Source organism: Orbicella franksi, chromosome 8 (genome assembly GCF_964199315.1).
Source record: "Orbicella franksi chromosome 8, jaOrbFran1.1, whole genome shotgun sequence".
NCBI classification, from domain to species: Eukaryota; Metazoa; Cnidaria; class Anthozoa; order Scleractinia; family Merulinidae; genus Orbicella; species Orbicella franksi.
Window position 1 is genome coordinate 19,032,164 of NC_138152.1, and position 13,059 is coordinate 19,045,222.

Sequence of the window (13,059 nt, forward strand, 5' to 3'; positions counted from 1 at the left end):
CAACCACATTCTGATGTAACTAATTGAAAACATAGGCACACAAGACGTACAAGAGTTATTTTCTTTTTTGTGAAGTCTCAGAGAGAGGAGTATTCATGGAACTGTTTACAAGAAAGATTTGGTTAATTTGACAACTTTTTTTGGTTACGATGAACAGCAAGAAAGAAAGTGGGAATTTATGATGTACATACGATGTTACATCGGTAATGGTAAGATAGCTAAATAGTAAGCCATAAAATGTTTGACTGAACAAACTACAGTAATCTGACACGTCTCCAGATTAATATAGATACCATCTTATTTTTTTCTTTGATTCATCATTGATAAAACCCACACTGTAATTCGTGTGACACATGCATATGCATAACTCCCTCACTCACCGATCACAAAGCCCTTCCAACCCCCAAGAGGAATTTTTACTCAAAAATACTGAAGTTAAGAGACCTTTTTGCATTTTATATGAGTCGTAAGTTTACCCTTTTTACACAACACAACACAACAACACTACTTCACCTAAAATAGAAAGAAAGAGAAAAACACCTCTCTTACACATTAAAAGTCTGATTTAATTAAATTGCACTTTAACCTGGTGCCACGCAGTCTTCAAAGAACATTTGAGCAGTTTTGATACTTTTTACCTTTAAAAATATCGGACTGAAAAGAATGTCATAAAATGCCCATGAAATAAAAATAAACTGCCACTGCAGAGACGTAAAAACCGTTCAGAAATGAAAGCTTTTTTGCGTTAATATCCTGGGAACAATAGCCGATAACTTTTTAGCTCTAATTGAATTTACTCCCATATAAAAAACAAAAGTGTTAAGTTACCGTTTGTAACTAAAGATAGCAAACATCTCCTGGGAAAGAGTGGCGACGATTCGTCAGCTCTAATTGAATTTACTCCCTTGTGAAAAACAAGAGTGTCAAATTACCCTTTGTAACTAAAAAATAAAAATATCTCATTATATTTGCATGCAACAAGAATAAAAAAATTGTTACCTGCACTTACTATTGTAAACATTAGAACTGCTTCAAATCTAAATAGTCTCGTCTCCTCTAAAACATGTCCTAAGAACTAGAAGTGACGATTCGTGACCTCTAATTGAATTTACTCCTTGTGAAAAACAAAAGTATCAAGTTACCTTTGTAACTAAAAATAAAAATATCTCGTTGCATTTGCGTACTACTAACTCACAAACTGTTTCAAACCTCAAGGCTCATTTTGTTCGTAACTAAAATCCTCAGCCTAACCCACAGAAAACGTCGAAGTAAGCCCAATATATGAATACTTCCTCCTCTTTTATAGAAGAATAAATATGGCCGTTCTAAACTGTGTCGGGGTCAGATCTTCTCACATACCTTTTACCTTTACAACAAGAAATATGATTGGCTGTTTATAGTAGATCCAATCTGATTGGTGTGACATACATACATCTCTCACTCACTCACTCACTTATCCATCGACCTGTCCATAACATACCCAACGCGCCGACTAAGAGGTATTTTTTTTCACCAAAAAATAACTCAAAAACTGTGAACAGCTTCTGGTGCAAAATTGGTGATAAAATGGCCCATTACACCTAAAATTAATCAAGGTTCCATTTCCGGGCTTAAAACATAATCAACAATCAAACTTTTTTGGCTGTCAGAAAGGATATGAAGAGCAAAAGCTAGCATGAGAGAAAGGGGAGAGAAAAAGGAAAGGAAAAGGGCAAGAAAAAAGCAATCGAATCACACCAGCAAAAAACAACAACAACAAACAAAACAAGTCCAATTTTTGGCTCATGCACATGCTCCAAAGTAAAACATTGTACATTTTGGTACCTACCCTGGTGAAAATCGTCACAGGATCTTTGAAGATCTTTGAAGATCTTCAGAGACCTGCCAAAGATCCTTCAGGATAAGGATCTCAAGATAAGGATCTTTTAAGGATCCTTTAAAGATCTTTAAAAGACATTCAAAGATCTTTCATGTAAAGATTTTTCAAGGATCTTTGCTAGGATACTTCCAGATCCTTGAAGATTCAGTGAAGATCTTTCAAAGATCTTTAAAGAATCTTTTGAAGGATCTTGTGAAGATCTTTGCTAGGATCCTACAAGATCCTTGAGGATTCTATGACGATCTTTTAAAGATCTTTAAGGGATCTTTTGAAGGATCTTCCAAAGATCTTTGCTAACATCCTTCAAGATCTTCAACGATTTGATCAAAATCTTGCAAAGATCCTTGGTAAGATCCTAACAGGATCTTTACTAGGATCCTTTAAGATTGAGGATTTTATGAGGATCTTTCAAAGATCTTTAAAGAATCTTTTGAAGGATCTTGCAAAGATCTTTGCTAAGATCCTTCAAGATCTTCAAGGGTTTGATCAAGATCTTGCAAAGATCATTGGTAAGATCCTAACAGGATCTTTGTTAGTATCCTTTAAGATCCTTAAAGATTTAATGAGGATCTTTGAAAGTTCTTTAAGAAATTTTTGAAGGATCCTGCAGAAAATTTTGCTAAGATCCCTTAAGATCTTCAAGGGTTCGATCAAGATCTTGCATCTTTGGTAATGTAATTGCTAGGATCCTCAAAGCTCCTAGATGAGGATCTTTCAGAGATCTTAATAGGATTTGTTGAAGGATCTTGTAAAGTTTGTTAGACTTTCCAACAGGTATGACTTTATCTTGTTCAATGTAAGACTGTACATGCTCATCAGCTTGTCTGCTGATAATAATTTAGAACACCTTAGAACCAATTTTAATAATAATTATTGTTACAGTTTACCTTTACAAAAACATTAACCCTATTTTATTTCTATTTTATGGCTATTTTAATGCTATTACATTTATTTTTGTCCTATCGTATTCATTTATTTTTGTCTTATTCTTGAAAAGTTCTATTTTATTCCTAGCTTACCAGATAAAGAAAATAGGGCTTCTATTTTATGTGTTTTACAGTAATTCTTAATCTATTTTTTATGCAAGATAGAAACAAGTGAGGTATTCTATTTCCGTAATATTTTTTCATAACATCCTGAAAAATAACCTGCAAAATAGATTAATTTAATGCCATGTTCCATTCTTATTATTGTTACAGTTTACCTTTACAAAAACATTAACCCTATTTTATTTCTATTTTATGGCTATTTTAATGCTATTACATTTATTTTTGTCCTGAAAAAAGAACTTGAAAGGCCTCAAAGATAAGGTAGGTGGTTTATAACGAATAACATCAATTTGCATTCTATCCAATGAGACACATAAACATTTGGGTGCTAAGACTACACAGTACGGACTGAAAATCACTTTTAAAGTGGTACTATGACGAAAATCGCATCTCTCCTATCTAAGCCATTTTAAAACATAAACAAGTAGTCTTTATGACAAAAAAAATGCCGTTTACTATTTTCAAATGTCTCTTTTCGTTCCTGAGATATTCAAGTTTTTAAAATATGCAAATTAGCGAAATGATGATGTCATACACTCAACCAAATTTTGATCAAATATGAAGAAAGATATCTCAGCCAACTTGTATCACAAATGTTTGATTCTTTGCAGTAAGACTCTACTAAATGTGCTCCACAATATGAGCTTAACGGTTTTGTTACCATGGCAACATACTGGGTTCCAGACCTCCTCAATATTAAAGGCTTTTCTGGCCACCTTTGGCGTTGCATTTTGATATTTGCTAATGGTGTCTCATATGCACAATCCAGCAGGCATATAAATATGTTAGCTCGAACTCCTGGCCTCGTTTAATGTTTTTCAAGCTGAAAATCACTAACGTATTGAAATCAAGTTGGTGGGGACTGGAAAAGAGTGAGTTGTCATGGGAACAGAATTTTTTATAGCCATAGGTGTGTTTCCTGTAGAACTATTAGCCTACCAAGTTTCAATGGATTCTGTTGTAAATTGACCGAGATAGCTCCATTTATATACTTAATATAATATTGGGCTGAGTGTATGACGTCATCAGTCATCTCATTTGCATATTTTACACATTTTTCAAACTTAAATATCTCCGGAACTAATGCAGATATTTGAAAACGGTAAACGGCGTTTTTATTCTTTCATGGAACTCTATGTGATACACCTAAAAAATGGAGGGGTAAAAATTTGATCATAGTACCACTTTAAGGTTTCTTTTTTGTTTTAATGTTATGTGTGTTTTTGATGAAAAACACAAATTATATGAAGAGAATTCACAACTTTGAAAAATTTTGTAAGAATTATTACACACATGAAATTTATGTTTACAAGTAACATTTTTTCATTTGCAAGGTGGACATATCCTTTATTAAAACACTTAATGTTAGGGCCAGTCCCCTGAAATCTGGTGATCGTATCGAGAAACATGTTGTGTGTCCTTAAATCTGATAAAAACTAATGCATGTAATTATTAGAACTGATCTTTGACACAGATCTTTGAGGGTGTTGCAAGATCTTAACAAGGTCGTTGAAGATTTGAGCAAGATCCTTACCAATGTTCTTGTGGATCTTACAAAATTCTTTATCAAGATCCTCAAAGATCCTGGTCAAGATTTTCAAGGGTTTTTAAGGATCTTCAAAGTTCTTGCCAAGATTTTGAAGGATCCTTAGGGATCTTCAAAGATCTTCAATGTTCTTGCAAAGATCTTTAAAGATCTTGCAAAAGTCTTCAAAGATCTTGAAAGAACTGAAGATCTTTCAAAGATCTTTAAGGATCTTCGCAAGAACTTTGAAGATCCTTAAAGATCCTTCAAGATCTTGGCAAGATCTTTGAAGATCTTGCAAAGGTTTTGCCAAGTTCTTTGAAGATCTTGCAAAGTTCTTGTCAAGAACTTTGAAGATCCTTGAGGATCCTTAAGGATTCTTCAAAATCTTTGGCAAGATCTTTGAAGATCCTGGCAAGAAGTTTTAAGATCCTTGAAGATCCTCGGGGATACTTTAAGCTTGACCAGGATCTTTAGAGATCTTCATGAAGATCCTCACAAAGATCCTCATGAAGATCCTTGAAAGATTTTCACCAAGGTAATCCTCAGGAAAATCTTGCTCCTTGGTAAGAAATCTCTTCTTTAACAAAGTTGAGGCCAATTTAGGGTCCTGGCAACCAAAACACTGAGTTAATGGCAAAAAACCAGCATTTTTTGAGTAAAGTTGGACCTTACAGGATTAATGAAACCTCTGAGCTGATAGTGGTGTAACGACGAATTCATGATTAATCGTGATTATGTCCATTCAGTTCTGTTCACGATTCTTTGATTCCACATTTCGATTTTGGGTCAATTTTTTGCATACCTTTCCCAGGGTGCCCTCAACGAGTTATTATATTGTGAAATTAGAATCAAGAACTCTTTAAAATGTGCATTTTTGATTGACGAGCAAAGACATTTGCAGTTCGCATGCCATTTTGTGTTGCTTGGTAAAAATGTTGCCCTTCTCCCACCTCTTGAGAATTTCAAAATAGGGGAACCATGCGTGACACACTCATTGTCACATCCTCAAACATGGCGACGGATGACCAAGCGATTGTGAATCCATCTGCATCTTCTAGATCGGCTGCTATAATGTTCCTGTTACTTCAGGGTGTTTCAAAAGTTTGTTCTGATTTAAAGTTGTTAATTTTTTAAACAAATAAATTGTTTGTTAGAAACTTTTTCAATAAATTGAGGTAGAGAATTTATTAAAATAGCTGGCAATACCAATTTTAATTGTCTACTAGATGCCTTTCTTTCAGATGACTGTCTGTTTTGACCAATTGTGTTCGAAAATCAATCGAGAAAGTGAAGTACAAACAGAACAATTCAACAAGGAAGATTGCCAAGAATCTTCGGCAGAAAAATTTAGAAGTTTCGAGCATAATGGTGTGGAGATACATGACTAGAAAGGATGGAAGGCTTTCAAGCAAAATGCCTTTGTTGAGCTGACAGCAGAAGATTGGGACAATTTTTTATTTAGAGATGAGTGTCCTAAATATCTTTTCCAGTACCCTAATCCAAAAAACGATATTGTATGGGGCTTGCAGGAATGTGATGTTCCTCCAGCTTTCCAGGTGAAGCAAAGTGTGAAGGTGATGGTGTGGGATGGCATGATGGGTCATGGGCTCGTAAAGTTACACATGCTACCTACAGGCCAAACCTTACCTTCTGAGTACTACATCAACCAAATCCTTGAGAAAGAAGTGAAACTGTTAACATCAAGGCGTCAGGTGACAGGTGGCCTGATAGAGAGGAAGTTGTTTAGCTCAAAGCAAGAGATGACATTCATTCAGGATGGAGCACCAGCTTACACTTCAAAGGCAACTCAGACCTGGTGTCAAAAGAATTTGCCAAACTTTATAGCCAGGGATGGCTGGCCAGCAAACTCTCCTGATCTCAATCCCATTGAGAACTTCCGGAGTATCATTAACGAGACAACATACAAAGATCCAGCCCCCAAACAATGAAAGAGCTGAAAAGGCGACTACGCTTTGCATGGAAAAATGTGACTCTTGTCACGCTAAAGGAACTCGCACATTCTATGCCTAGGTGCTTAGAAAAGGTCATTAACAATAAAGGCAAGCATTCTGGTTACTATTAGTTTGAATGATTGATTGAAAAATAAGCAAAAAATAATTAACCTAGTTTTTAAAGAGGTACAGGTTAATAAATAATGAAACGTTGGAGAAAAACAAATCGGAACGAGCTTTTGAAACACCCTGTTTATTGTATCCTCAAATTGAGGGTTTAGCGTTGTATGTTGTGTACATTGTGCATCATGTTGTAAGAATTAAAAAAACATTAATATTTTGCAAAATCGAATTGAAATAATTGAAATCAAAAGGCGATAATTGAAATTGAATCTAACCGCAACAAATATGAATCGTTACACCCCTAGGAGCTGACTAATTCCTTCTTAATATAATTCATGTAAGTTAAATTTATAATGTTAAGTACATAATAACTTGCTGGCAAGTTACCCGAGTTCTATAAACGCTATGTGGATGACACATTGGGCATAATGCCAGACACTGAAACAGCTGTCAAAGCATTCCTTTCCTCTCTAAATGAGAGCCATCCATCTGTCAGCTTCACCATGGACCTTGGTGAACACAGTACACTTCCTATCCTGGGAATGGAGATCAGGAAATGCAATGGTCACCTAGAGACAAGGGTGTACAGAAAACCAACTGACACCGGATTATTACTACATTACAAGAGCCACGTTGATTTTAGATACAAGAAGTCAATGCTAAAAGCAATGCTGGATTGTGCTGTTAAACTGTCATCTACCTGGCAACTGTTCCACCTGGAATGTGATCGTCTCACACAGATGTTCTCCTGACATCAGTACCCAGCCCAACTGATGCAATCGACTATCTTTCATTTTGTCACCAAGAAAGTTTCTGGCGATCCAATTTCCACAAGAGCAAGTAATGTAAATGAAGCGCCTGTCAGAATAGTGTTATTATTCAAGGATCAGAGATCAGCCAATTCCGCACGAAGGCAACTTGGGGAACTAGGATGCAAAATTGGAATTGATATTTGCCCTGGGTATACAAGCTGAAAGATCAGACACAAGATCAAACCAAAGGAAAAGAAGTGCCTATCATTAACCAGCAACATGTTGTTTGCCACTAGGAGTGTGGTTTGTGTTGCAGACCATGTCGGGTATACATCCAGACACCTCTGGCAGTGCGTTGAGGAACACAAAGGATCTTTTTCAATCGGGAATCACAGAATCACTTTAAAGAGCAACATGGAACAGTCCCAAGTGACATATATCCTGATTTTAAGATCTTGAGAAAGTGCCAAAGTAAATTCCACTGTCTGATTTATGAAATGCTCTTTATAAAGGAGCTTAAGCCAACTTTGAACAAACAGTCTGATTCAATCCATGCAAAGTTACTTATATTGCATTTTTTATAGTATTTTATTATTTTAACACTTACATTTTAGCACTTGTATTTTCATATTTTATTGCTGGACATACTCACGCCCTAATTTGTACTTATATATGTATGCTTCATTCGCTTTTTCTACAACTTGAAAATGATCTCAGGGAGATTGAAACATCAGTTTTTATCACTAGTTTTTATCCTAAAAAGACTAAAATTAATTGGAAAAGACTTTTTAACAGGGTCTCACTGCTTTCAGGGCTGTGCTCTTGAAGCGCCTGGGTGCCACAGGCCAATAACTTTTGACTTTGGGCAACTGGTAAAACTTACTTCTTTCATGTAAGCTTTAATGCTGGCATGGGCACCCAGAATTTCATGGTTAGGAGCCTTTGGGCTCCTTGAAATTTTTCTCAGACCACAGCCTTGGCTTTTACAAGTCTTGGCAAAATTCTACAGCTGTACAGCTCTGGTTTTGCAACCATTCAAACAATTTGAATTAGTGGCTTTAACTTAAAAAATTATCCTTAAGAGCCAACATAAATAATCATCACAATTAAAGAGTTGGTTGCCTGCTTATCATTGTATGATGCATGACATCAAAATGGCCATGACTTTGCACTGTATATGTTAATTGTGTGGCAAATATTCATGCTAATGACTCTTCCATAATATTGGTATTTTGTGATGTTTATCTTTATTTTGACAACAGCATATTTATCAATTGTTTGCATGCATGGTATATAAAGATAAATGTTGACTGAACTAAAGTATTTACTACTGAAAATTCAAGCACCAATCCAGAGGATCAATAGTTCAGATTGTTATTGCTTATTTTTTATCTCCAATGAGCAACAAATTACTGTTGTAATATTATTGGAATGCTTTGATCTTTTTCTATGGTCAAGTGATTTTAAGGACTTTCAGGTTGGAAGCCAAGTTGAATAATCTAACATAGAATTTTGAAGGAAACGATACAACAAAGACATTCACAAATAAGTGTCGATAAATTTTCAAGAAAAGACAATACGGAGCGACTGTCTGAAAAGAGCATATCAGCACACACATATGAATATGACCTCAGTGAAATCATAACTATTGAATGTTATGCGATTAGCTTCAATCAGTGATTTGAACACTGAATCCTATTTTAAACACGCTCAACTTTATTACACATAACACTTCAATTGAAGTTATGGAAGAGAAGACGAAAGATTTTGACAAGTCCCTATGTGGTTAATAAGGTCTCATGCAACTTGTATAAAATCCAAAGGAACTACAATTGTAGGCACAAGGAACTTAAATTTAAAGGAAGCAGTTAATAGCATTTTTCCGCCTTTTCTAGTGGAAATTTTATCAGCAAAACATTTCATCATCTCAGATCAATTTGGGATAGTCTGATTAAAGACGGAGCTTGTATACAGTTTTCAGAAAGATTACGGGGCCAAATTCGAAGTTGACTCGATCTCCTATGACCTTAATATGCTTTAATAATACCCAAACCGAAACGAAAACCACCGCCACAACACTACTGTCTCTCGCAGTGCTGGTTACCGTGGCACACTGCATTATTCTCCATATGGTTGTTGTATCTTGTTGTTTCAATGGTACGGGGTTAATTAACACAGAATGCATAATTCTTTTCACAGTTTAGTAATTCCGGCTAAAGTTTAAATTTGAATTATGAACCATTTACATGCACAAATCAAACAAATTCTGTGAGAATCATGTTTATAATGCAATGTTATGTCTGCAGACTTCTCGAAAGGATCCTCGTAAAATTCTTCACTGTCAACAGATTTAAAAACTTTATACTAAAAGCTAAATTCTGATAGGCTTATTTTGCTATGAAACACACATGAACAGTTGCGAAAACAAATTATAGCTGTATGATTTCTCTTTTGCAAATTGTTTAAATTCAACACATACCCAAGCTCCGAGCCAAATTCCCATGCCAAATAACCCGCTGTAATAATCAGTCACGTTCATGGAAGAAATCCCGGCAGCCATGGCCAAAATCCCCAGCACAAGATGTACGTAAGACAACAGTCGAAGAGACTTCGCACTGAATGCCATCTTTTACACCTGTCAACGCAATGTGGTCTCCTTCGGTGCGACGAACATCGGGATATTGTGTAAGTTTACGTAAAGAAGAACTGCAGTCCCTACGTCAATGGATAAAGAACTTCTTCCTCTGGTCAGAACCCGAGGTTGCGCGACGAACACGAGAGTTCGCGAGGAATCGCGAGACATAATTTGGCGCTCTGCCCCAGGCCTACTCGGGACCCAGTAGGAAAACTTCAGGGCCGGGTTGTTTAAAGCCTACTAAATACAAAGGTTTTTGCGCCAGGTAAGGACCACGTGGGAAAAATAGACCTTTGCAAGGGCTATTGGAATCCACAAAGAAAAATTGGGGTAGCTACGCATTTTTCAGACATAATTAGCCTTGAATCTCAACATAAAATGCTGACATCAGCATTTTCTGAAAAAAAAGAAGGAAAAGATATTTCTTCACAGATTTCCTTCGAATTCGCCTTTACAGAAAAGCAAACACATTTATAAAGATCTTAAAACTGCATGGTAAATGGTAACATAAAAACCATTTTTTGTGTGTTTTTAACAACAAAATCATTGCAACAGCACTTTTAGCGTCTCTGACAGCCTTCTTCTGGTTCAGCTAAAATATAGTCTAAATACCTTTTGCTCACAACCAGAAACTAATCACGTGTTGAATAGATTCGCCACCTCCATTTCACAACATAGAATGTGGGGGTAACCACGCGTTTTTTAAATTTATTGATCTTTTTTGAAAACTTTTACGGTGCCTGTTACATTTTCTCCTGTCACCTCCCCCGTAAGTAAAACATTCGCGTATCTCGCACTTGTTTTGCGCACGCACTACGCCATCTGCAGGTACATGTTTACAGTTGTATTTCAGTATAATTTTCGACAGATAACAGCTAGTTTTTTAGTTGGATGACGTTAACAGTTTAACAAATAGATTTCATGTTGCCGTGCGTCTGTTCAGTAATAGTTCACAGATGACGTCAAAATGTGGTAAGAACAAAAAAGTGGCACACGAGGCGATAGCCGAGTGTGTCACTGATGTTCTTACCACATTTTGACGTCTTCTGTGATCTATTACTGAACAGACGCACCGCAACATGAAATCTATTTGTTTTATATAATAACGAAACAAACTACTACAGATAAAGTATTTCTTTTAATTCAAAATCTTCCAACATAACTCGAAAGCCGGCCTTTGCCCACTTTAGTGAACACGAAAAAAGCCATTTGACGTAATCTATTGTCTATACAAAATGAAGTAATCTCATTGGTCGCTATGCGCAGCAAAGAATTGTGATTGGTCCAGGAAAATCACGCCACTGTCAAACTTGACTTGAGCGTCGCTTCTCGTGGAATGAAAACTTACAGCAAAAGCAGAATTGAACTGCGAAATCTACAAATCTTAAAGAAAATGCTGAAAAGTCAAGTCGGTTTTTGTCATCAGAGCGGCCCTGTGAGCCGAAAAGCTTGGACGTTGCCTTAAATATGGCAGGAGTTGAAAAAAAACGCTCGGAAAACTTGCGGTTGTGGTTAACCTGAGGGCCATTCGATTCGAGTTTTGAATGAAAGGAGCGTTAGTGATGGTGGAAATTTGTGTCCTCTGTGGTTGGTGATTCTCAAATCAGTTTGAAATAAAGTCGGAGACACCTTTTAGCTGCAATACAGTTGGCCGTGAGCTGTAGTGAGCTATATTTTGCTCGCTGCTGTGCCCTGAAACGGACTGGAACATTCGCATCGGAAAGCAAGGTTATGTGTTTATTGAGTTATTTTTTTGTAAAAAAAATACCTCTTAGTCGGCGCGTCGGGTATGTTATGGACGGGTCAATGGGTGAGTGAGTGAGTGAGTGAGTGAGTGAGAGATGTATGTATGTCACACCAATCAGATTGGATCTACTATAAACAGCCAATCAAATTTCTTGTTGTAAAGGTAAATGGTATGTGAGAAGATTTGATCCCGATAGAGTTCAGAACGGCCATATTTATTCTTCTATAAAAGAGGAGAAAGCATTCATATATTGGGTTTACTTCGACATTTTCTGTGGGTTAGGCTGAGGATTTTAGTTAAATGAACGAGATGAGCCTTGAGGTGTGAAACAGTTCGTGAGTTAGTAGTATGCAAATGCAACGAGATATTTTTATTTTTAGTTACAAAGGTAACTTGATACTTTTGTTTTTCACAAGGAGTAAATTCAATTAGAGGTCACGAATCGTCACGTCTAGTTCTTAGGACATGTTTTAGAGGGGACAAGACTTTAGATTTGAAACAGTTCTAACGTTTACAATAGTAAGTGCGGGTAACGATTGTTTTGTTCTTGTTGCATGCAAATATAACGAGATATTTTTGTTTTTTAGTCACAAAGTGTAATTTGACACTCTTGTTTTTCACAAGGGAGTAAATTCAATTAGAGCGGACGAATCGTCACCACTCTTTCCCACGAGATGTTTGCTATCTTTAGTACCAAATGGTAACTTAACACTTTTGTTTTTTATATGGGAGTAAATTCAATTAGAGCTGACAAGTCATCGGCTATTGTTTCCAGGATATTAATCAAAAAAGAAGCTTTCATTTCTGGACGGTTTTTACGTCTCTGCAGTAGCAGTTTAATAGTTTTATTTCATGAAATTCACTTCAGTCCGATATTTTTAAAGGTAAAAAGTATGAAAACTGTTCAAATGTTCTTTGAAGACTGCGTGGCACCAAGTTAAAGTGCAATTTAATTAAATCAGACTTTCAACGTGTCAGAGGTTTCTTTCTCTTTCTTTCTATTTTGGATGAAGTTGTGTTGTGCTGTGTTGTGAAAAAGGTAAACTTACGACTCGTATAAAATGCGAAAAAGTCTCTCAATTAACTTGAGTATTTTTGAGCAAAAATTCCTCTTGGGGGTTGTAAGGGTTATGTGATCGGTGAGTGAGGGAGTTATGCATGTGCGCATGTCACACCAATCACAGTGCGGGTTGTATCAAAGAACGAATCAAATTGCCTGTTAGAAAATAAGATGGTATCTCCATTAATCTGGAGACGTGTCAGATTACTGTGGTTTGTTCAGTCAAACATTTTATGGCTTACTATTTAGCTATCTTACCATGACCGATGTGACATCGCAACCAAAAAAACTTGCCTAATTAACCAAATCATTACTGTACCATGAATGCTTCTAT

At 36.2% G+C, this 13,059-nt stretch overlaps 3 protein-coding genes and 1 pseudogene across 3 annotated transcripts in view; 1 reads left to right on the forward strand and 3 right to left on the reverse strand.

The window, feature by feature from the left end:
* Nucleotides 1–11,654, reverse strand: part of LOC145495206 (uncharacterized) — a 31,340-nt gene extending 19,686 nt beyond the window's left edge. The window contains exon 1 of the mRNA XM_081474790.1: nucleotides 9,763–11,654. Within this exon, the coding sequence (XP_081330916.1) occupies nucleotides 9,763–9,909 (147 nt within the window). The 5' untranslated portion in view covers nucleotides 9,910–11,654. The remainder of the gene's footprint in view (nucleotides 1–9,762) is intronic.
* Nucleotides 1–13,059, reverse strand: part of LOC145495224 (inositol polyphosphate multikinase-like) — a 341,608-nt gene that overhangs the window by 318,102 nt on the left and 10,447 nt on the right. The window lies entirely within an intron of this gene.
* Nucleotides 1–13,059, reverse strand: part of LOC145495226 (uncharacterized) — a 104,898-nt gene that overhangs the window by 73,997 nt on the left and 17,842 nt on the right. The gene's annotated exons all lie outside the window — the stretch shown is intronic.
* LOC145495225 (uncharacterized) lies at nucleotides 4,742–9,767 on the forward strand (annotated as a pseudogene).